This window comes from Microcaecilia unicolor, chromosome 1 (genome assembly GCF_901765095.1).
Source record: "Microcaecilia unicolor chromosome 1, aMicUni1.1, whole genome shotgun sequence".
NCBI classification, from domain to species: Eukaryota; Metazoa; Chordata; class Amphibia; order Gymnophiona; family Siphonopidae; genus Microcaecilia; species Microcaecilia unicolor.
Genome location: NC_044031.1, coordinates 706,914,218 through 706,937,811, shown reverse-complemented (window position 1 = coordinate 706,937,811; position 23,594 = coordinate 706,914,218). Strand labels below are relative to the sequence as shown.

The following is a 23,594-nucleotide window of genomic DNA, read 5'->3' as shown; positions in this document are numbered from 1 at the left end:
GAACTTACACTGAAAACGGATTTTCAATTATGACGCCCGTTACGGCGGATAAAATGACGAGAAGCTGTATAAGATGTCATTAATCACTGTTAATGTATAGTCATTATTTATTGAACTTGGAAGGAGTATTGGCTTGTGGAAACATGATGAATGTGTGATAGTGAGGCAGGCAGACTGAGTGAGTGTGCACTGGAAATCCGATTAGGGAATGCTATTATATGTACATGTATTAACAAAATAAAATTTGTGTCTAACATAAATTTAGAGTACGTTTGCAGTAGTTGCGTTTGTAAATTAAGACATGTTAAGTTATGCTTAATGTTAAGTCGTTCTGTTATTTTATATATGCTATAATCTGCCTTACACCAGAAGCCCCTTTTTACACCCTCCTTCAGGTCTTCTTTAGGCTAATAACCCTCTCCAAAATCCTTTTCTCGTTTATTGATAGTATTGCAAAAATGACAATGTTTAAAATCTCAAAAGTCTTATAATAGCCACCCATCAACCCCTTACTCACAGCACTTAAAGGCCATTTTTCATCAAATAAATTATCCTACATGCCCCTGGATGATCATGCACCAATGAATTGACATAATGATGCACTTGTCAGTATGTGAACCAGTCAGATAAGGGAAGGCCATACTGGTCCCATGGAGCAGCATTTTAGAAATTATGTCTAACTCAAAATATGGACATCTAAGTCAGAATATCACAAATGGATATCCATCTCACTTGTATTTTAGAAAAGAATACAGCCTGTTCTAAAATACATCTGAGATGGACGTCCATGTGCTGGAAACGTCAAACATGAACATCCATTTTACAAACTGAAATGTCCAAATTATGAACGGGAAGGAAAAAAGGGACACGGATATCTATATGGCAAGAACGTCCATCTTATAAAATGGTCACTCAAACTCCCATGCAGAACACAGGAATAGCCTAATGTTTAGAGCAGTGGGTTGAGGATCAAAGGACTCAGGTTCAAATCCCACTTCAAATATTTGTGATTTTTTTTTTTAATTCGGAGTCATCCAGGAACAGAAAAATACTTACTGTACATGAATATAAACTACTTCAGTAGCCTTCAGGATTAAAGGTGTTTTAGGTAGTCAGGTATACTAGGTATTTTTCTGTCCCTGGAGGGCTTACAATAAAAAAATAAAAAAAGAGCTGAAGTGGCTCTCAGCCCATTGCACTAACCATTAGGCTAATCCTCAGACCTGTATGCTGCTCTGTTAAGAATGTCCATAATACCTGAAGCTGTCAGAGTCTGTTCTCAGGCTTCTCACGGAAGCACAGGGTTTGTGAGCCCTTGGACCACTGCCATGGAGCGGCAGTGGCAGGCAAAACCACCCCCAAACCAGAGGCAAGGCAGAACAGGACTGGAACCCCAGACTGGAGTTGCAGCAGAGGCAAACAAGCTGGGACAGGCAGAGCAGGAACAGCTAGACTTCACATGCGCTTGACCGCCGTTCCCTAGGAGTTGAGCCCCTGTGTGCAGGCAGCCGGCAGGACTTACAGGACAAGGCAGGAACTGGAACCCAACAGGAAACACACAACAGAGTCAGGACTAAAAGCTGCCAGGCAGCCACTAAGACAGAAACACAGACAGGTGAGAGACAGGACTGAAAGCTGCCAAGCAGCCACTAAAAAGGAACACAGACACAAGACAAGGAAATGCAGACCAGAAACAAGACTAGGAACTAAGCAATAAAACCAAAGCTAACTACACACAAACAAACTAGAACCAGGCAAGAAATTCAGACTAGAACTGGACTAGGCAGAAGTGCACAGAGCACACCCACATACCAGGGACCTTAGACGATGCAAATGCAAACACAGAAGTTTCCAGGTGGCTAATAAAGCCCATCAGCAGCTGAAGTTTAGCTGCAGGAATCACAAGGCAGCTACGGGTGCTGTTCAGGCACAAACAAGAAAAGCAAGTCTGACAGCCTGGAAGATCCGGACTGGATTAGGCTGAAGTCTGGAACGTGTGACAGTTCATAGCAGCCACCGGTTCAGGTCACCAGAGGGCGAGGTGAGCACAGACAAGGAAACAGTCACCACCATGACATCTGTTATCCATGGCCAGTTTCATATTCAGGGAAGGGTGAGGGGAACAGCAACTACTGGTGGATTAACGAGGTGTCTCCCTTCAGTAGTCAGCTGCTCAATCAGAGCACCTTTCTGTAACCTGGATGTGACATGTAACAGGTCAAAATATTGTCCATCTCTTCAGACATGGATGTTCCATCCCCTTCTGTGATCAGAGTTGGATGTCTATATTTTGGCCCTCCCTAGTCCCACCTAAAACACACTCCGACCACACCCCCTTGCCATTTGGAGGTACTGCAGTGTTAGACAGTCATATCCTTCCTGGGATTTGAATGTTCATGCAATATAGTACATCTAAACGCCAGTTTTCAGATGTCCAAACAAGAATAGAGATTCTAAAAAAGCCAACTTAATGTATCAAAACTGAAAATAGTGTCTGCATCGTCCAGCATATGCTGCACTAAGTGTAATCATTTCTGTCCCATTGCTGAAATACATTCTCCCCCAACCCTGGCTCAAGGTCTCCATTCCCAATGATGGGCAGGTATCTTGAATAAGCTGATGGCAGACCAATTTACCTGTAGGCCACACACCAGGCCCATCGCGCTGGTCTGACTAAAACGTGGTGCTTCACAAGCCTCAGAAGCGCTTCATCCTAGCATGTAACACATGATAGATGCTATGGCATCCTGATTTGTTTCTCCAGCTTAACATGAATTAAGCATTTTAAATTTTAAATTTCTCATATTTCAACACATGCTGGGGTCTATGTGTTAAGCATTTTTGTAATAGCCACAACACATGCAAATGTTGGTATTTTAGTCATTTATGCATGTAAGTGGAAATGTATGCATGTAAATAACCTCTTATGTTTAAATATATTTTATTGAAGAGACAACTTTCCTTTTGCAACTAAACAAGTAAGAAACAACATTTCCTCTTCATGCACTTTTTACATTTTCATCCCCACCCCTTCCCCCCCTTCCCCTTTAGCTCCCCTCTTTCCCTTTCCCGCCCCAGGTTCACAGTCTTTATGGTCTTTCTGTTTCAGATCAGCTTTTGGTTTTACATATTCATTAAGTGTCCCCTGGCTCTCGGCGTCAAAGTTAGCCAAAATGGGGTCCAGCAGTTCCAAACATTTTTTGTTCTCAGCGGCTGTTGAGAGTTCAAACTCAACCTTTCAGTTCTCATCATTTGTATCATCTGTCCTCGCCATTGCTGTGTAGAAGGGCCTTCCACCGAGAGCCAGGCCAACAGAATCGCCTTTTTCGCCACCATTATTGCTCGTTGTACAAAGGCCCTGCACCCTTTAGGTAGGGGTTAAATATGTTGTGGGTGGCCGAATAATAGCTTTGCATCTACCTGCCAGCTTATCATCCAGAGCATTGATATCTGCCTGATCAATGATGAACTTCTCGAACTGTGGGCATCGCCAGAACATGTGTCCCAACGTTGCTCCTTCCGCTTTGCATTTTGGGCATGCTCCGTCTGGGGAGAATCCCATATGAAACGCTCTCCTGGGTGGGATATGCACTCACATAACGAATTTATACAGTATTTCCCAGTAGTTCGTTTGATCTGTGGTTTTTCGGTATCCAAGGAGATGTTCTCTCACTACTGCTGCAGTAATTGTTGTCTTTAGCTCCTCGCTCCACCTTCTTGCTAGGGTCTCAAAGTCTGGCTCCTCTGCCATGTCTTTTAAATGTCTGTGGTAGTACGTTAAAGGTACTTTCTGTTGCGCTCCGAGCCGAAACCCAGCTCCTCCTGTACATCTTCCGTAAGTGCTTCCTGAGGCAGGCTAGTAATATAGTATTTAGCTGATAGTAATGGAGCCAGTCCAATGGCCTCAGGGAGAACTGGGTCTGTAATTCTTCCCATGGCCTGATCTTTCCATCTGTGTCTATCGCATGAAGTACATACTGCAACCCCTTTCCACGCCAGCGGATAAAGGCTTCATGTGTCTTTCCTGGCAAAAACTCCGCATATTGGCAGGTACGGGGTTATGGTTGCTACAAATCTATGATGCCGACAAAGCCAGCGCCACACTGCCCTTGCCACTGGTAACATCTGCGCTGTATTCAATAAACTGTTCTCTTCTTTATTGTTTATTCATTTTACTATACCGTCTCAAATTGTGGTTACAAAACAGAAACGGTTTACATATTAATATAAAAATAGTAATAAAAACATAAAAGAACTCCATCAAGTTGATAGGAAAGCAAACTAAAACAGCCATTCATTAAAAGATAAAACACCAATGTCGCTAAACAGCCATTCATAACAACAACATGACTAACATAAAAATTTTACTGCATAGTCAATTCTAACTAGTATTGCCATTTTATCACAGATTATTTTCGACTGTCTCCTGGAATAATACGTTTTCAAAAATTTTTCAAAATTTAATGTGTAAGACTCTTCCAATGTTTTGGGAGACAATTCCAGAGAGAGGGGGCCAAGAAAAAATATGCTGAATTTCTGGTGGACTCCCATCTAGCCTTTTGTGGAGAGGGGATAATCAATCTGTTATCTGTAAGAGAACGAAGAGTTCGCCTGGGCGAATATGGCAGAATAAGATTCGATAAGTACGATGGAATAAGTGAATATAGTACTTTATGAGTCAATGTAGAGATTTTAAATTTTATTCTGGCTTCAACTGGAAGCCAGTGAAGTTGATATAAAAGTGGCATCATTCTATCATATTTTGAGGCCCTGCAGATGATACGAGCTGCAGTATTCTGTATCATCTGTAAACGTTTTATATTTGTCTTTGTAAGTCCTGCATAAACACTATTACAATAGTCCAGACGTGTTGTAATATAAGTACATAAGTACATAAGTAATGCCATACTGGGAAAAGACCAAGGGTCCATCGAGCCCAGCATCTTGTCCACGACAGCAGCCAATCCAGGCCAAGGGCACCTGGCTAGCTTCCCAACGTACAAACATTCTATACATGTTATTCCTGGGATTTTGGATTTTTCCAAGTCCGTTTAGTAGCGGTTTATGGACTTGTCCTTTAGGAAACCGTCCAACCCTTTTTTAAACTCTGCTAAGCTAACCGCCTTCACCACATTTTCCGGCAATGAATTCCAGAGTTTAATTACACGTTGGGTGAAGAAAATTTCTCTCCGATTTGTTTTAAATTACTACACTGTAGTTTAATCGCATGCCCCCTAGTCCTAGTATTTTTGGAAAGCGTGAACAGACGCTTCACATCCACCTGTTCCACTCCACTCATTATTTTATATACCTCTATCATGTCTCCCCTCAGCCGTCTCTTCTCCAAGCTGAATAGCCCTAGCCTCCTTAGTCTTTCTTCATAGGGAAGTCGTCCCATCCCTGCTATCATTTTAGTCGCCCTTCGCTGCACCTTTTCCAATTCTACTATATCTTTCTTGAGATGCGGCGACCAGAATTGAACACAAAACTCAAGGTGCGGTCGCACCATGGAGCGATACAACGGCATTATAACATCACACCTGTTTTCTATACCTTTCCTAATAATACCCAACATTCTATTCGCTTTCCTAGCCGCAGCAGCACACTGAGCAGAAGGTTTCAGCGTGTTATCGACGACGACACCCAGATCCCTTTCTTGGTCCGTAACTCCTAACATGGAACCTTGCATGACGTAGCTATAATCGGGTTCTTTTTCCCCACATGCATCCACCTTGCACTTGCTCACATTAAACGTCATCTGCCATTTAGCCGCCCAATCTCCCAGTCTCGTAAGGTCCTCTTGTAATTTTCACAATCCTGTCGCGAGTTAACGACTTTGAATAACTTTGTGATAAGGTCACATGTATGTGATAAAGTCACCTCCAGGATAGTTGGGTTAAGGCAGTTTCAGTCTGAAATACAAGTCCCAGAAGGCATTGCAGGCAAGGAGCCAGAGGGTGAGATGAAGAACCCAGACTGGACTCCTAGCTGCAATCAGGGAAGACATGGTGTAAGCTGGCAGGTTGTGTAGAGTGGCTGCCACTAGGCGGAAAGAGAGTTAGGAAACCCTGTGTGCAGGAGCTCATCATTGGTTTCATTAGTCTAATGCTTAGCACAGCTGGTATGGGTGTGGGGAAGCTAGTGGAAGAAGAATGATTGGTTGTGGTAGCTGAAGCCAGGGATTGATTAGGCAGGTGGGAAGGAGTCCCAGGAGTGGAGTTCAGTTCAGGAGAGAGAAGCAGAAGGTGAGAAGCAGTTGCAGGCTGAAAACCCTTGGGCAGGGAGGTCCCTAAAGTACTGGTGGTTGCAGGCTGAAAACCCTTGGGCAGGGAGGTCCCTAAAGTACTGAAGCAGGCTGAGATTCCTTGGGTGAGAGGAAGTCCCAAAAGATTTGAATTCACTGTGAAGCTGATGCAGGGGAAAAACCCTTGGGTAGAAGGAGTCCCTAAAATATTGAACTCTCCTGAAGGTAAAGAGGATAGAAAGTAGAAAATGCTGCTTGGTGACTGAACTGTGATGATGAACTGAAAGAACTGTTGGTCTTGGGAATTGAATTACTGTTTATTGTGCACTGGATAAAGAGCCCAGACTGGAGCCTGTAAGCCTGTATTGAATCCTGGTATGTGCTGATAGCCTGCTGCTTAAAGGGGACTGTTGGCCACACACTTTCAGGTGGCTTATATGTGCTTAAGATTAAAGGTTAATGCTGCTGTTGGAACTGTGTATTAGAAACCTGCATGGAATAAAAGTCCTTAAGTTTGAAGTTACTGGTGGACATCTATTTCTTCATTGTACTGGGAGCCTGTGGCTGGAGGAGATTGTTCTATCCTTGGCTGCACAAGAGAGGTACCTGGTTACAATATGCATGCGTTAATGTACATAATGAAGCTTTGTCAATTGAATTTCTAATTGAGCGTAGTTTTCAGAGATGATAAAAAGAATTCCTTACTACCACAGATATTTGTTTATTAAATGACAGAGCTGAGTCAATAATGACTCCTAAATATCTGAACAATTGTACTGTTGGAATCGGTTTATCAAATAAAGTAGGTATAACAGCAGGAATAGTATCACGACCCGTAATCCACGATGTAACAGCCTTATCTGGATTTAAGACTAAATGATTTGTTTTAAGCCAACTAGCTACTGCTTTAAGACCATTCTGAATTTGCGCAAGTTCAATATCTAACGGCTTTACATAGTGGATCAGGAGAAAATCATCGGCGTAAGAGTAGAAACTAATACCCAGTGATTGAATAAGTGAAGCAAGAGGGCTGACATATATGTTAAACAGAATTGGTGACAGGACTGATCCTTGTGGTACCCCACAGGAAACGGGATACTTTTTAGAAGTGGAACAATTTTGGGTAACTTTAAAAGACCGATTTGCAAGGAAGGAGGCAAACCATTCATAAGTAGTACCTGCAATACCGATTTCCTTTAGCCGATATAATAGGAGATCGTGATCTATCAGGTCAAATGCAGCTGACAAGTCCAATGAGATAACTAAAGCAACATAACCCTGCTCTAGTCTGGCGTGTATTTCACTTAAAAAAGAGGTAATGACCGTTTCAGTACTATGTCCCTTCCTGAAGCCTGATTGTCTAGGGTATAATATGTTTTTAGATTCAATGTAAGATTGAAGTTGATTAAATAAAACTGTTTCTAATACTTAAGATAAAAACGAAAGATTAGAAACCGGTCGATAGTTCCCAGGAGAAAATGGGTCCAAAGAGGTTTTTCAAAATAGGCTTCACCAATGCCTCTAAGTGTAGTTGGAACTATTCCTTCTGTTAGACTTTTTGTAATGATTAAATATAAATGTGCTTGTAATTTTACTGAAGAACTTTTCAGCCAGTTAGATGGAATTGGATCTAGAGCACTGTATGTTGGTGAGATATGTGATATCAGCTTTTGAAATGATATTAGTGATGGGATCTCAAATTGATGCCATGTTCTTGATAAAGCTAAAGGTGAATTTAGAACAAGTAATTCCTCAATTTTTTTTGGCTTACCAAACTGCAGCCTTAAAGCATCAATCTTTGAAATAAAGAATTTTGCCAAAGTTTCAGATTCTATACATACTGTCTCAAGTAATTCAGAATACGAAAAAGCTGCTTAGATGACTTTGAGGCATCCTGTGTTTGTTTTGAGAAAATTTGTTTTTGCCAATTTCAACTGCTTAATATAATAGCGTTGGCATTTTTTACATTTATCTTTTAATTCCATTGTTTACGCCATAATCGTTCAGCCCTTCGTACTTGCCGCTTGCATAATTTTAGCCCAGATTGATACCATGGTTAAGATCTTTTTATCCTTGGATTCATTGTTTGCAAAGGGGCAATATTATCAAGTGCCTCCGAAAGACCCTGATTCCAAGTAGTAATTTATCCCTTTTATGCAATAAATAGCTGATATAGCTATCTTCAGTCTCTTTCAGTTCGAGAGTGGTGGGAGTAAAATATTGAGTCTTCTGCAACCAATCATTCAGGTGTCTCGCCCCACATGCTATTGTCATATAGCACAAATTCAGTAGTCCCAGGCCTCAACATTCCACCGGTGCCTGCAGCATGGACATTGCTATTCTTGGTTTTTTTTCCTTGCCACAGAAATTTCTGAAGGATTCTGTTCAATTTCTGTTCATCGGCCTTGGCCAAGTATAATGGCAGGATCTGGAACACATATAGCCATCTCGGTACTATCATTATATTAAACAGGGCTATTCTGCCCAGGAGAGATAAAGGAAATCCCTGCCACATTTACAAGCTTGCCCTGGTGTCATTCAGCAGCTTTCGCACATTCCAGTCATACAAGTTCAGCAACTCTCGGGGTATTTTAACTTCCAGGTACTTTAGCGCATCTGCTTCCCACTCTATATTCAGTGTTAGTCGCTGCTGTGTGTTATCTCCCTTTAGTACCTCCAACGCCCTGGATTTTTGGATATTTAGTGTGTAGCCCGAGAAGGCACTATAGTCCTGCACAACCTCCATAATCTTGATGAGAGATTGCTCTGGTTCTTGCGTCACTACCAGCAAGTCGTCGGCAAACGCCAGTGCCTTAACCATGCCCCCCCCCCCCCCCCCGCCATTTCCACCCCTCTTATTCCCCTTTCCTTTTTCAATCCTCGGAGCAAAGGCTCCATTGACAAAACAAACAAAAGTGGTGAGAGTGGACATCCCTGTCGGGTCCCCTGCTGAATCTGAAATTGTGCCCCTCTCACTCCGTTTCCCAAGATGGAGGCCTTTGGTTTGTTATATATAGGCTTGTACTGCATCACAGAACCACCCTTGAACTCCCATGCATCCCAACGTTCTAAACAGGTACTCCCAATCCACTTTATCAAACGCCTTTTCGGTGTCTAAACTTAGAATCAGCGCTGATTTCTTTTCTTGTTGGCATTTTGCCATCACCAATAACAGTTTTCTGACATTACTTCCTGCTTGTCTGTTCTTCACGAACCCTACTTGCTCCTCTCCTATTAGATTAGGGAGTATCTGCCCCAAGCGCGTAGCCAATATACGGGCCATGATTTTTACATCTACATTGATCAGGGAGATAGGCCTATAAGAGCCTGGGTGTATCCCATCTCCCAGGTTTACAAACTAAAGTAATCAAGGCCTCATTCGCATGTTGGGGAAACTCCTTATCCTCTATTACTTGTTCAAGATATTTCCCCAGCGCCTCTAAACCTGTCTTTGGCAGGACCTTATAGTATTCTCTCACAAAGCCATCGGGACCTGGCGCCGAGCCCAAGGCCTGCGCCCCTATTGTGTCTTGCACTTCCTTACCAGTTATGGGTTGATTTAAGAGTTCTATATTACACTGTTGAAGTTTAGGGAGTCCCACCTCCTTTAGGTATGTTTCTAAATTTCCCATGTCCTTTCTTGATTTGTTTCCGTACATTGAGCTGAAATAATTATGAAAAACCTGCTCTATCTCCTCGCTTTGATATTTTATCACTCCTTGCTTGTCCTTTATTGCTGTTATCACTCTGCTAGGTCCCCCTGTTTTCACCACTCTCGCCAACAGCGCCCCTGCTTTGTTGCCAAACCTTTGTAATTTGTATTTATAAAATAATGTGGAGCGCATAGTTTGCTTATGGATTAGTGTGTTGAGAGTTACCTGAGTCGCCTGATACTGCTCCCTGGTGCTTGCATTTGGCGCCTGTATATAACTTCTTTTAGCCTTTTTAAGCTGAGTCTCCAAATTCAATATAGCCCTGGCCTGTTTTTTCTTAGGCGCTTGTACAAATGCTATTACATCTCCCCGTAATACTGCTTTTGATGTCAACCAATATAGTTTGGGGTTGTCCGCATGCTGCCCATTAAACCTGTCATATTCTTCCCATCTGTTAAGTAGTGTAAATTCCTTATCTCCATGTAAGTATCCTGGGTACCTCCATCCCCCTCTGTTTTGATAGTATTCAGGGACCTCCATCTCCAGCCATATAATCGCATGATCTGAGATCTCTGTGGGTCCTATACCAGCGTCTCGCACCCAGGGGAATATTGCCCTGTCTACCAGCGCGTAGTCAATTTGCGAGCTTGTCCTATGTGCCCTAGACAGGTGCGTGTAATCTTTCGTTTCCGGGTTTAACATCCTCCATGGATCCACTAAGTCATTGTGCACATGAATGTAGGCAGCGCTCGTTTTCAGACCCCTCCCTGCAGTGCCATCCTTGGGTTAGTTGTGTCTATCTCCAGGTCTAATATTAAGTTGAAATCCCCAACACCATCAACTTCAGCGATGGGTATGGGGCACAGTTTTTTTATGATTGATTGAAAAAAGGTTGGGGTGTAGTTATTCGGCCCAAAGAGTGAAACTACTAAGAACTCTCTATTTTGGAGCCAGAGGTGTATCAGGACAAATCTACCTTGGGTATCAGCTGTAATCAGCTCCGCCTTTGCTGCGATCCCTTTCCGAATTAATATCGCTACTCCCCATTTTCTGCCATCAGCCGAGGCCGAAAACACCTCCCCCACCCATGCTCTTTTTAATTTCAGGTGCTCCTCCTCTGTAAATCTAGTCTCCTGCAAGCATGCCACATCCGCTTTATGCCTCTGCAGAGCTTTTAATATTTTTGCCCTTTTTATTGGAATGGCTATGCCCCCTACATTCCAAGATACAAATCTATTTACCTTGGCCATTCTCTTTTGTGTCTCGCGTGTGACATCCTAGTGCTATAATTCGCTATGGTTGGGTTCCAGACGCCCAGCCCTGCCCCCGGGTTTCTCTCGTTCTTCCTTGCCTAATAAATGCATTACGCTGATCAGTGATTTGTGAACCTGTTCCCTATGTCTATCCATAAAGCTCCTGTGAACCTCCCGTTGTCGTCCCCTCCAACCTCCTTCTGCCCCCCTCCTCCGTCCCTCCCTCCCTCCTTCCCCTTCTCTCCCCCTCTGTCCCACTTGTACTCCCCTAAAGTTCCCACTACCTTTAGTAGGAGCTTAGAGATCTTGTGATTACAGATTCCTCCCCCGCTTCGCCCAGGTGATCTAACGCTCGCTTCCCTCCCACCTCTCATCTGCTTCCCTGTTTTCTCTCAAACAGTTCCATTCAGTCTCACACATTCCCCATACAGTCCTTCCCCTGTACCTTATACATCTTCAGCAGCAAATGCGGGTTGTTAGTTTTGATTAATAGGTTGTATGTCCTCTCTGAAACTGTTCTTTATTGGCCTCAAAGTCTTGCAGTGCTTCAATCTCTGCTGAGGTCACCACCATTTCAAAATTAGGCCCAGGCTGTTCAGTTAAGGCCATCTTGGTTCATTCTCTGTTCTCTCAAATAAGATTGGGTCTCTCCTGGTGTCATAAATATCTTCCAGCTTCCCCCATGTTGGACCTTCAAGATCGCTGGGTATATCAGCCTAAATTTTTTCTGGGCCTCTGTCAGCTGTTGTTATGACCTGGTGAATGTGAGCCCTTGTGCCCCGACTGAGCACGGCGGAGATGGAGTGGCACCACACTCGGTCAGGCAGCCAGACAACCCCTAGCTTCACCTGGGAAGCAACCACCGTTCCCTGGGAGTTGAGCCCCCAGGTGCAGGCGGCCACCATGACTTCTGGAACCGGCAAGGTTGCACAACCGCTGACCAGGCTGGCAGGGAAGCAGACACAGTCCAATATCCAAGTAATCCGTAGGGCAAAGAATAGTCAAATCAGTCCAAGGTCTAGGCAGGCAGCAAACAATTGTGGTCAGAAAAACAAGCCGAGGTCTGGTACACAGGAATACAGGAACTGAGGAAAGCCGGTGAACAGAACTCCGGCGTGGACCTCCGAGACAATTGAGGCCGAAGCAACGAAGGACTGGAGGCAGGGCTTTAAATAGTGTAGGAATCAGTCTCAAGCATGTGCAGCTGATCCAAGATCGCTGCCCCCATCAGAGAAGCACAACGCCCAAAAATGGGCTTCCTTCTTGCAGCCGGCCAACCCCAAGATGGCCGCCATAAGCTGCGATGCCCATCCCAAGATGGCCGACCTATCCTGGAGAAACACCACCAAGATAGCCGGCTATCTCTGGCGGACCGCACCTCGCCGGCAACTCGGCCGCGCAGGCCTGGAACCAGGTGAGGAACGTAACAGCTGTTTACAAACCGAGCTAAATAACTTGTGTTTTTCTTGTAATTGTAGGGAATAGTCCTGGAATATTTTTATCGGTGCTCCCTCGTATGATAGATTGTTCCATTTCGTTCGGGCGCCATTTAGAATTTCCATTTTAGGCACAAAATTGTGCACTTTTACCATCACCACACGCGGTCTTGTCCCTCCATCTTGTCTCCTTCCGATTCTATGGGCTTGCTCTAAACAGAAGGTCCCCGAACTGTCCGACAGTGCAAATTCTTCTCTAAGCCACTTTTCTAGCATTACCGGCAGTGCAGAGTCTGGAATTCTGTAGAAATATGCTGTCACTTGCTCTCAGTGAAATACAGGCCAAGGGTTCAGGCTAAGAGCTAGGCCTCTAAAAATCAAAGATCATCTCTGACACAGATACATTTCACTGCAGCAAATGCTGAAGAAAGCAACTGAGGGCAGATAGAGGGAGGGGGAATCTGCTCTATCAACAATGGTGGGACTGGCACCTGCAAGAAGTCATGAGCAAAGATATTTTGGCTAGTGGAAGATAGCAGTAGGCAGGGCTGTGGAGTCGGAGTTGGCAGCAATTTTGGGTACATTGAGTTGGAGTTGGAGTCAGCAAAAATGTACCGACTCCTCATACATTTGAATAAAGTACTTCTCTGCTGTGAATAAAGCTTAGTACCTAGTTGTTTCACTAGTGTGAAGTCCAGCTGAACTATTTTGCTGGAGAGCTTCCCTCTGCTCAGTCTCCCTTTGCATTTACTGACCTGCTGTAGAGCACCTCCTCTCTGACCCCACAGTGAACTTAAGCTCCAAGAGAAGATCATTCAGCACACACAGATAAGGCAGCAGAGAGACGCCACCCAACTTCCTCTCTCTCTGCAAGAAGAGCTTTATATTTTAGTGGAAGTGGCACACAATTCACAATGGCAAAAAGAATGTCAGGAAACATGACAAAGTCTGCTGTTTATGAACACTTTACAATATCAACAGATGGGAAACATTATGTATGTCAATCAAACCTATAAATGGCAAGTGACCGACTCACCTGCAAATGCGCAGTAGAGACTTCCCTCTCTGTCCTGCCCCCGCGTCAAGACGTGATGACGGGGAGAGGGGGCGGGGACAGAGAGGGAAACTGCGCGGAAGGGGAGGGAGGGAACCGCTGACGTCGCTACCGCTCCCCCCCCCCCCAAGGTAGCCGCTACCGCCCCCCCCCCCCCCCCCCGGAGTCGCTACCACCCCCCCTTCACCCGGCCCGGGCCCTCTCTTCGTTATTCAACTTACAGCAGCGCCGAAACAGCAGCAAGGAGCTCAGCTTCAGCTCCCGTCGGCCTTCCTTCCCTGCCTGTGCCCCGCCCTCGCCAACGTGACGTCACACGAGGGCGAGGCACAGGCAGTGAAGGAAGGCCAACGGGAGCTGTTGCTTGCTGCTGTTTTGGCGCTGCTGTAAGTTGAATAAAAAAGAGAGGGCCCGGGGCGGGGGCGACTCCGGGGTGGGGGGTCGGTAGCGTCTACCTTGGGGGGGAGGGGACATGGGAGGTCTCAGAAGGAGGGGGGCCTTGGAGCTGGGAGGGCTGGACTGAAGGGGGCCTTCCAGCTGGCCGGGAAGAAGGCACGGGGGGGGGGGCAGGGGGCCTTGGAACTGGGAGGGAGGGCAGGGGGGCCCTTACAGTTGTGAGGGAATGGGGCCCCTTACAGTTGTGAGGGAGAGCAGGGGGCCTTGGAACTGGGAGGGAGGGAAGGGGGCCTTGGGAGCTGGGGGGGAGGGCCTGGGGCCTTGGAACTGGGAGGGAGGGAGGGCGGGCAGGGGGCCTTGCAGCTGGGAAGGGGGGAGGACTGGAGCCTTGGAGCTGGGATGGAGGGACAGAGGGGGCCTTGGAGCTGGCAGGGAAGGAGGATGGCAGGGGGCCTTGCAGCTGCAACGGGAGGGGGGCCTTGGGAAAAAAAAACATTCCAATATGCGCCCGTTTTAACGGGCTTAACGGCTAGTGTATTATAGAAGATGATGATGGTGAAAAAGCATGTGATGCAAAAATTAGCAGTTTCAGTGGTTATGAAAAAAATGCACCTACAAGAGCATCAAATTTAAAAAGACACTTGCAGCGTTTCCATCCTAAAGTGTTAGAAGCTGTGAATGAGAAAGATAGCAATGAAAACATTCCATCTACTTCAGGGTCAATAAAAGATCAGAATACTGGAGGCCAGACACAACTATCAAGATTTTTTACAGCTGACAAAGTTACTATAACAATGACACCAGAAAAATTCAAAAACCACATCATTGAAATGGCAGTAAAGAATAGTATACCACTATCTTTTTTTTCACAACCAGCCTTTTTAGGCTTAAATGGAGAAATGGCTAAAAAGCTTGGAGTTTCTCTGGAACGAGAAAGTATAAGGAAACTTATACTTGAAGAGGCCAAATGTAAGAAGGAAGAACTAAGAAAAAGTCTGAAGGGACGTTTTGTCTTTATTAAAATGGATGCATGCACACGTCACAGAGTCAATTATTTTGCAATTAATGTTAGATTTGCTGATGAAAACAAAAAAATCAATAACCCGGGCATTAGGAGTAAAGGACACTCAGGCACATCATACCAGTGAGTATCTGCAGAAGTTAGTGGAAGGTGTTTTAGAAGATTTTAAAATTAAAAAGGAACACATTCTATGTATTGTAACTGATAATGCTTCAAATATGTTAAGCACAATTGAAAAAATGAAGGAAGTTGATGAAGAAAGCAGCATACAAATATCAGAAGATGACAGTTCTGCAATTCAAGAAAGCTGTAAAAGTTTGGATGATATTGCTGAAGAAGCATCTAAGCTTATTACCATTCAACATATGCGTTGTGCTGTTCATACTCTGCAACTAGCAATAAGAGATGGATTGAAGGATCGTCATGCAGCTACACTAATTAGCAAGTTGAGGCAAGTAGGTGTTGCAGCCAGGATCCCTAAAACAGATGCTATTCTGAAGAGACGTGCTGGAAAAGGAGCCATTTTGGATCAAGCAACGCGCTGGGGAAGCACTTACTTGATGATAAAGCGTTTGCTTGAACTAAAAGACTTTCTTGAAGAACTGGACAATGTAAATGTTTCATTAAAAGAAAACCAGTGGGCTCAAGTTACAGAATTAGAAAGGCTACTTTCTTACCCTTTTGCTGTTACCAAGAAGCTGCAATATGAAGATTTAACACCAGGTAAATTCTTCTTGGAATGGAAGGGCTTGATATATAACCTTAACAAAAGTGGGGGGTTAATTGCTGATGGCATTGTATCTTCAATGAGGAAAAGAGAGGAGCTCTTGCTGGATAATCAAATTCTCTTAGCTGCTATTTATGTTGATCCAATGAGCCGAATTTTGTTGAGCAGTGACCAAATTGCTACAGGAAAACAGGCACTCTATGACATAGCAGTTCACATGAAAGGGTTGCTACCTGAAACTCATAAACCACTGGATGAAGCTAAAGCTATAAATACTGGTGGTAATGGTAACTCAGGTTCATCCTCTTCAAATGAAGAAGAGAATTTTCAAGCCTATTTGGACAAAATGGAAGCTTCAAAAGCAAAGCGATGTCGGTTAAGCATGGAAAAGCAACCTGTAAATGTCCATATAAAGAAATTCATGCAAGAGTTTTTTTAAAGGATTAAAAGAAGTGGAAAAGTTTGACCGCTCATCAAAACCGACTATAGAACAAGCCATCATTGTTTATCCAGAGATTGTCAGTGATGCAGCTAAAACCGTAACAGCAATGCCACCCACCCAAGTCAGTGTTGAAAAACTGTTTTTAGCACTGAAAATAATCAAATCAGATTTAAGGGCTTCTATGAAGGAGGATCTGGCAGAAGCAATTCTGTTTCTAAGAACAATATATTAGTTAATTTTGGATTGTGTTTAACAGCTATTCTACAGCTATATATGCCAAGTTTAAATAATATATAAGTTGTTTTAGGTTTTCCAAATGTTTTTGGTTTATGTAGGTTAACTTTGATTTTGTTCTAATTTCCAAAGGATGTTGTTCTAGAATTTCCAAAGGATGTGGTTGTTCCAGATTTTTATACTTGCTAATGCTATGATGACTTTATACTTGATAAAATAACAATAAACATAACCTTGGTTTTTTTGTGTGTTTTTTTGTTTAAACTTTAGGATTAATGAATATTTATAGTTTCTTTAATAAATAAAATAAAAAGTCACAATGACATAGATTTTAAACCCAAACATTAACATGCAGCCTTGCATGCTGCACTCTTTCAGTCAACATGCAAAAAAAAATACATATTAAAAACTGAGGAGTCGGAGTCAGAGTCAGAGGTACCATAAACTGAGGGGTCGGAGTCGAAGGATTTTTGTACCGACTCCACAGCCCTGGCAGTAGGTCAGGTGCAAGTAGGATGAGAACATCCAAAGGGGGGCTGGAGGAAGGCCTGGGGGAAATGTGAAGTCATTCTTATCAACTGATAAAGGCCAAAGAGTTCTGCTGAGAAAGTTAGGGTCCATAGGCATGAATAGAGCCAGCAGGGTATAAAAAGGGCAGTCTGCAAGGGTATCGGAGCAGAAGGCTGAAGAGAGAGGACAGACTGCACCTGCTGTGTGTCGTGAAGCGCTGTTCCACCATGTTCCAGATATGAATGCCTAATTGCCTGTACTGCCTTTGGTGAGATGCTAATAAACTCTCTTCTTGTATCCCAGTGTGTCATTCTATTTGTTGAGGGGGTTTATACTCAGGCTGTGTAAAATCCTATTGCTTCCCCTGCCCAAAGCCTTTTTATAGCCCCTAAGATATTCAATTCCTGAAGAAGTGCAACATCCACCTTTAAGTCTTTCAAGTGCTTCAATATCTGCTCTCTCTTAATAGGGTGGTTTACTCCCCCAAATTTCCAGGTTGACACTAACTCCCTCTATAGTCATAACTGTTCATCAGAGTCAGACAATTCCTTCATTCAATTTTCTCACCACCTCCCTTCATTAGGTATCTCCATCTAAAATTCTCCACCATACCCCCCCGTATGCATATGCTGCTCCACCCATATTCCCCCCTTATACCCCCTCCCCTCAAGAGGGTAATCCCCCACCCCTCCACCACCACCCTGGTCCTTCCCCTCCTCCCTCCCCACCCCACAAACACTCTCCAATAATACATTCTTTAAATCAAGACCGCTGCATTCACACCTACCCTTTACTCACTTCTTAAAATCTTTCCCCATCCCCAAAGTTTCAGATCTATTTACATATCCTGTCTCTCAATGAAGTCCTGTAACCAAGAACACAAGGCGTCAAACTGAACACTTTAGGTTGGCCTCCACCTCCAGATCAGCTGTCATGGATTAAAAGATTCCTTGTGCTGTCTGAGTCTCCGCCATCATGGGCCCGTCACCACCGGAGTCACTATGGGCAGTCTCATTGTTAGCAAGGTCCACATTAATCTCCGGATGTCTCCAAGTCTCCTCTGGCATCTCCAGTTCCCGCTCCAGATTGTGACGGAAGGGATCTTTTCTGAAGCATCATCACTTTGGCCTTCTGAACTAGCAGTGTAGTTTTCTTTTTCTTCCATGTTACCAGGCCCTGGTGTTTATTCTTTTTCACTGGTGGTTTATCAGAAAATTGTCCTTTGTTCAAATCTGGGCCTCCTCCGGGGGAGGGGGCACTTTATTCTGCTTGTGGGTATAGTCCAGTGATTTAATAAAGCTTTCTATATCTTTGGTAGATTCAAAAAAATGTTTCTTGCCATCCTGAAAAATTATTAATTTGGCAGGATGCCACACTCCTGCCTGTATTCCACGTGCCACCAGCGCCTGTTTATAAGTCCATAGTTCTTTTCTTCTGCGCACAGTCTCCAGACTAAGATCTGGGAATACTTTACTCTCCCAATTCTCAAATTTACACAATTTGATCTGTTGAGCCATACTTCACGTACGCCACCTCCGCATACCGCAAACGTTTAGCTATGAAAGCCCATGGAGATAGATGGCCTGGGTTGCAGCTCTCAGTGTGGCTCTATCAATTTCAAATTGGGGTTGGGCAAACAAGTCCGGAAAGCAGGATCTCAATACTTTCTGCATAAATTCCATGGGCTTCCCGACCTCCGTGCCCTCCGGAATACCATAGATCCTAAGATTGGACCGGCGATGCCTATTTTCCAAGTCCTCTACCTTATCGTTTAACATATGTAATGATTAGGTATGTGTTCCCAACATTTCCTCGCCATGCTCCTGGGTCACTTCCATCTCGTGCATTTTGCCTTCCAAGCAGTCCATGCACTCCACCACCACCCCCAATTTGCCCTCCAACTTGCTCACCACCATCTCTGCTATTTCTAGCTAACTACAACTCTGCCAGCACGATTGTAAATGCGTCATCAGCCACTTTCCTCAGGGGAGTAGGTTGGGTGCTACTACCCGCTGTCACCCCATTTCTGGTTGGGCTCCCTCCTCGGACAGCACCTGGCTTCGGGGCCTTACTGACATACAGTGGTGGAAATAAGTATTTGATCCCTTGCTGATTTTGTAAGTTTGCCCACTGACAAAGACATGAGCAGCCCATAATTGAAGGGTAGGTTATTGGTAACAGTGAGAGATAGCACATCACAAATTAAATCCGGAAAATCACATTGTGGAAAGTATATGAATTTATTTGCATTCTGCAGAGGGAAATAAGTATTTGATCCCCCACCAACCAGTAAGAGATCTGGCCCCTACAGACCAGGTAGATGCTCCAAATCAACTCGTTACCTGCATGACAGACAGCTGTCGGCAATGGTCACCTGTATGAAAGACACCTGTCCACAGACTCAGTGAATCAGTCAGACTCTAACCTCTACAAAATGGCCAAGAGCAAGGAGCTGTCTAAGGATGTCAGGGACAAGATCATACACCTGCACAAGGCTGGAATGGGCTACAAAACCATCAGTAAGACGCTGGGCGAGAAGGAGACAACTGTTGGTGCCATAGTAAGAAAATGGAAGAAGTACAAAATGACTGTCAATCGACAAAGATCTGGGGCTCCACGCAAAATCTCACCTCGTGGGGTATCCTTGATCATGAGGAAGGTTAGAAATCAGCCTACAACTACAAGGGGGGAACTTGTCAATGATCTCAAGGCAGCTGGGACCACTGTCACCACGAAAACCATTGGTAACACATTACGACATAATGGATTGCAATCCTGCAGTGCCCGCAAGGTCCCCCTGCTCCGGAAGGCACATGTGACGGCCCGTCTGAAGTTTGCCAGTGAACACCTGGATGATGCCGAGAGTGATTGGGAGAAGGTGCTGTGGTCAGATGAGACAAAAATTGAGCTCTTTGGCATGAACTCAACTCGCCGTGTTTGGAGGAAGAGAAATGCTGCCTATGACCCAAAGAACACCGTCCCCACTGTCAAGCATGGAGGTGGAAATGTTATGTTTTGGGGGTGTTTCTCTGCTAAGGGCACAGGACTACTTCACCGCATCAATGGGAGAATGGATGGGGCCATGTACCGTACAATTCTGAGTGACAACCTCCTTCCCTCCGCCAGGGCCTTAAAAATGGGTCGTGGCTGGGTCTTCCAGCACGACAATGACCCAAAACATACAGCCAAGGCAACAAAGGAGTGGCTCAGGAAGAAGCACATTAGGGTCATGGAGTGGCCTAGCCAGTCACCAGACCTTAATCCCATTGAAAACTTATGGAGGGAGCTGAAGCTGCGAGTTGCCAAGCGACAGCCCAGAACTCTTAATGATTTAGAGATGATCTGCAAAGAGGAGTGGACCAAAATTCCTCCTGACATGTGTGCAAACCTCATCATCAACTACAGAAGACGTCTGACCGCTGTGCTTGCCAACAAGGGTTTTGCCACCAAGTATTAGGTCTTGTTTGCCAGAGGGATTAAATACTTATTTCCCTCTGCAGAATGCAAATAAATTCATATACTTTCCACAATGTGATTTTCCGGATTTAATTTGTGATGTGCTATCTCTCACTGTTACCAATAACCTACCCTTCAATTATGGGCTGCTCATGTCTTTGTCAGTGGGCAAACTTACAAAATCAGCAAGGGATCAAATACTTATTTCCACCACTGTATACCTCCTTAATCAAAGGGGTGCCCCTGCCCTTCAAAATCCTTGGCATATCGCTATTTCTGGCGGTCTCCTCCAGTCTCTGGCAGCTCCTCAATGTAAGTACACCTCTGCAGCGGCTCCAATTGAGAGGGTAAAGAATGAGGATTGTACAGCAAAGTTCACTCGCATCCGCTCTGCATGGAGGCTAAACTGAAGACCACATATGTTAAATTTGATCAGAGTGTGGGCACTGTAAACCAGGACAGTCATGGATTATAGAATGATATAATTTACACACTTTTTACTAAATGTAGGTGTGGTTATTTACACCAGTTATAGGACTTGTTTAAGTGATTGTGATTTAAGGGGTGGTCTTTTACAAAGGCACGTTAGCATTTTTAGCACGCACTAAACATTAGTGTGCACTCAACGCTAAGACACCCATAGGAGTATAATGGGCGTCTTAGCATTTAGCACATGCCAAAAATGCTAAATTGAAGGCATATAGTTGGCCACCAAAACTAGTGTTTTATAAAAAAAATAGGCGCCTTCATTTCTTTATAAAATAAACTTGTATAGACATTTTTTGCCATCTTGAGCTAGTGTCTCGATTATTACGTTATCCTCAAAAGGGAAAACCTTTCAGTATATTTGATCCACTGAGCACTAAACACATATCAAATAATTATGATTAGAGTTATTTATAAATAAGCATATTGTTTCAGTTATTTTGATATCATATAGAACATATTTAGACATACAATGTAAAGAGTAATCTAAACACAGCACTCACTTGTACTCATCATACACTTCTTGTTTCGGGAGTGAAGTCTCTGGATGTTCTTCCAGGGTGTTTCGAATCCAAGAAAATGCATGCATCTGCTGTGAACGACTGGATGACAAGGAGCTTTGATCACTAGAAAAAAAATTGTTTTTTTTTAGAATAGTATTTGTTTCTTATGCACAGCTGCAACATAAATCTAACGCACAGAATCTTAAACTGGAATTATATTCTTTGGAAGAAGAGAATGATGGAATATGTCAGACAAATATTTAGGAGGATTCAATAAAATACAATGGCAGTTTTTGACATTAAAAACAAATCTGCAAGAACCTGAGATCATTAAATGAGAGAGTGGTACATGTCTGATATAGTATAGCAGCAGTGATAGTAATAAGCTATAGCCCTAACAAAAAAAAAAAATCTAGCATACTGGACACAAATACAAAAGAATGGCCAGAAAAGGGGGAGCTATGTGTTTGTTTTCAAATATGGAAATGCAGCAGTCCAAAAGATATTGATGAATCCCACCTGCACTGAGAGGCAATTCAGTTGCATTAAAATCCCTGGAAGAGGCAGAATGATTGACCAGAATGCAGCAGTGGTAGGTTTTTTGAATGTTTTTAAAAACTGGGGGAGGGGAGGTGATATGCTGCCTTTACCAGCTGGTAGGACAATTTAGATATACTCTCCAGAACTGGCCAAATTCACCTTGAACACAAGACTGTATATCAGAAAGTAACATTTAAATATGGGTGGTCCACCCTAGATCTGACAGGTAGAGGCTAATGGCAGGAGCAAACAAAGGTTATCACTTAAGCTGAAGTAATATAGGCAGAGCAACTTGGCATATATTATGCTATGATGTTAAAACTGTTTTAGGGTGTTTGATGCATATCATGCATTCACCTCCCACTATACTCACACTCCTGAATGTCCATATCATGCAAACAGGTGTGAGGCAGAGCAAGAATTCTAGATTAACAATTAGTTCAGCACTTGCAACACAAGTGACCAACGTGCCAATCAAGGTTGCCATACAGGCATATAAGATATCTTTTTTAAAAATTAACATAACCTTGCTAACTCTGGAGGTCAGCAATCTGGTAATTCTCTGTAATTGGCACTTTATGGAACACATCAAAATGACTTATCACATTAATAAACCCCCCTAATCAATATGTCACAGAACTCACAGACCACCTTAATTATCTATTCAAATGAGGCCTATTCCCACAGGAAATATCCTACTAACTCCCATCCCAAAATACACCAAAAAAATAGTAGAAGACATCTCGAATTATAGACTGATAGCATCCATACCCCTAATAACCACATTGACAGAAGGCATAGTCGCCAAACAACTAACAGAATACTTCACTGATTTCAACATACTGCACGAATCTCAATCTGGCTTCAGACCTCAGCACAGTACAGAAACAATACTAAACACTCCTGACCAGGTTCAAGCAGGAAATAGCAAGGGGTAAAAACATCCTCCAACTCCTATTTGACCTATCAAGCACATTCGATATGGTCGACCACCAAGTACTACTGAGAATCCTCGACAAGATAGGAATTACAGGAAAAGTACTCTACTGGATCAAGGTATTTCTGACATCCAGAACATACCAAGTCAAATCAAACTCAGATATATCTCCACCTTGGAAAGCGGACTGTGGAGTACCACAAGGATCATCACTCTCACCTATATTATTCAACCTAATAATGACACCACTGGCTAAATCTCAATCCAAACAAGGTCTCAATCCATTTCTCTACGCAAATGACATCACCATCTATATTCCCTTCAAACAGCACCCCACAGAAATCACCAAGGAAATAATAAACAGCATGATCATCATGGAATCCTAGGCATCGGCATTCAATACAATAATGTTCCCCCCTCGGCAATTAACGCACAGGGTTCATCCCTCCCAATCTCAGACCACTTGAAAATCTTAGGAATAACAATTGACCACAACCTAACGCTAGAAAGCCAAGCTAAGAACACAACCAAGAAAATGTTCCACACTATATGGAAGCTCAAACGTATAAAATCTTACTTCCCCAGGGATTCATTCCGCAACATGATCCAAACCATGGTGCTAGCCCACGTAGACTACTGTAATAGTATTTATGTAGGCTGCAAAGATCAAATCATAAGAAAACTACAGACAGCACAAAACACGAC

The 23,594-nt window shown here is 43.7% G+C and overlaps 1 protein-coding gene across 1 annotated transcript in view; it reads right to left on the bottom strand.

Moving 5' to 3' along the window:
* Positions 1 to 23,594, bottom strand: part of RFX7 (regulatory factor X7) — a 133,170-nt gene that overhangs the window by 87,099 nt on the left and 22,477 nt on the right. Inside the window, exon 3 of the mRNA XM_030191678.1 lies at positions 21,413 to 21,535. Coding sequence (XP_030047538.1) covers positions 21,413 to 21,535 — 123 coding nt within the window. The remainder of the gene's footprint in view (positions 1 to 21,412; positions 21,536 to 23,594) is intronic.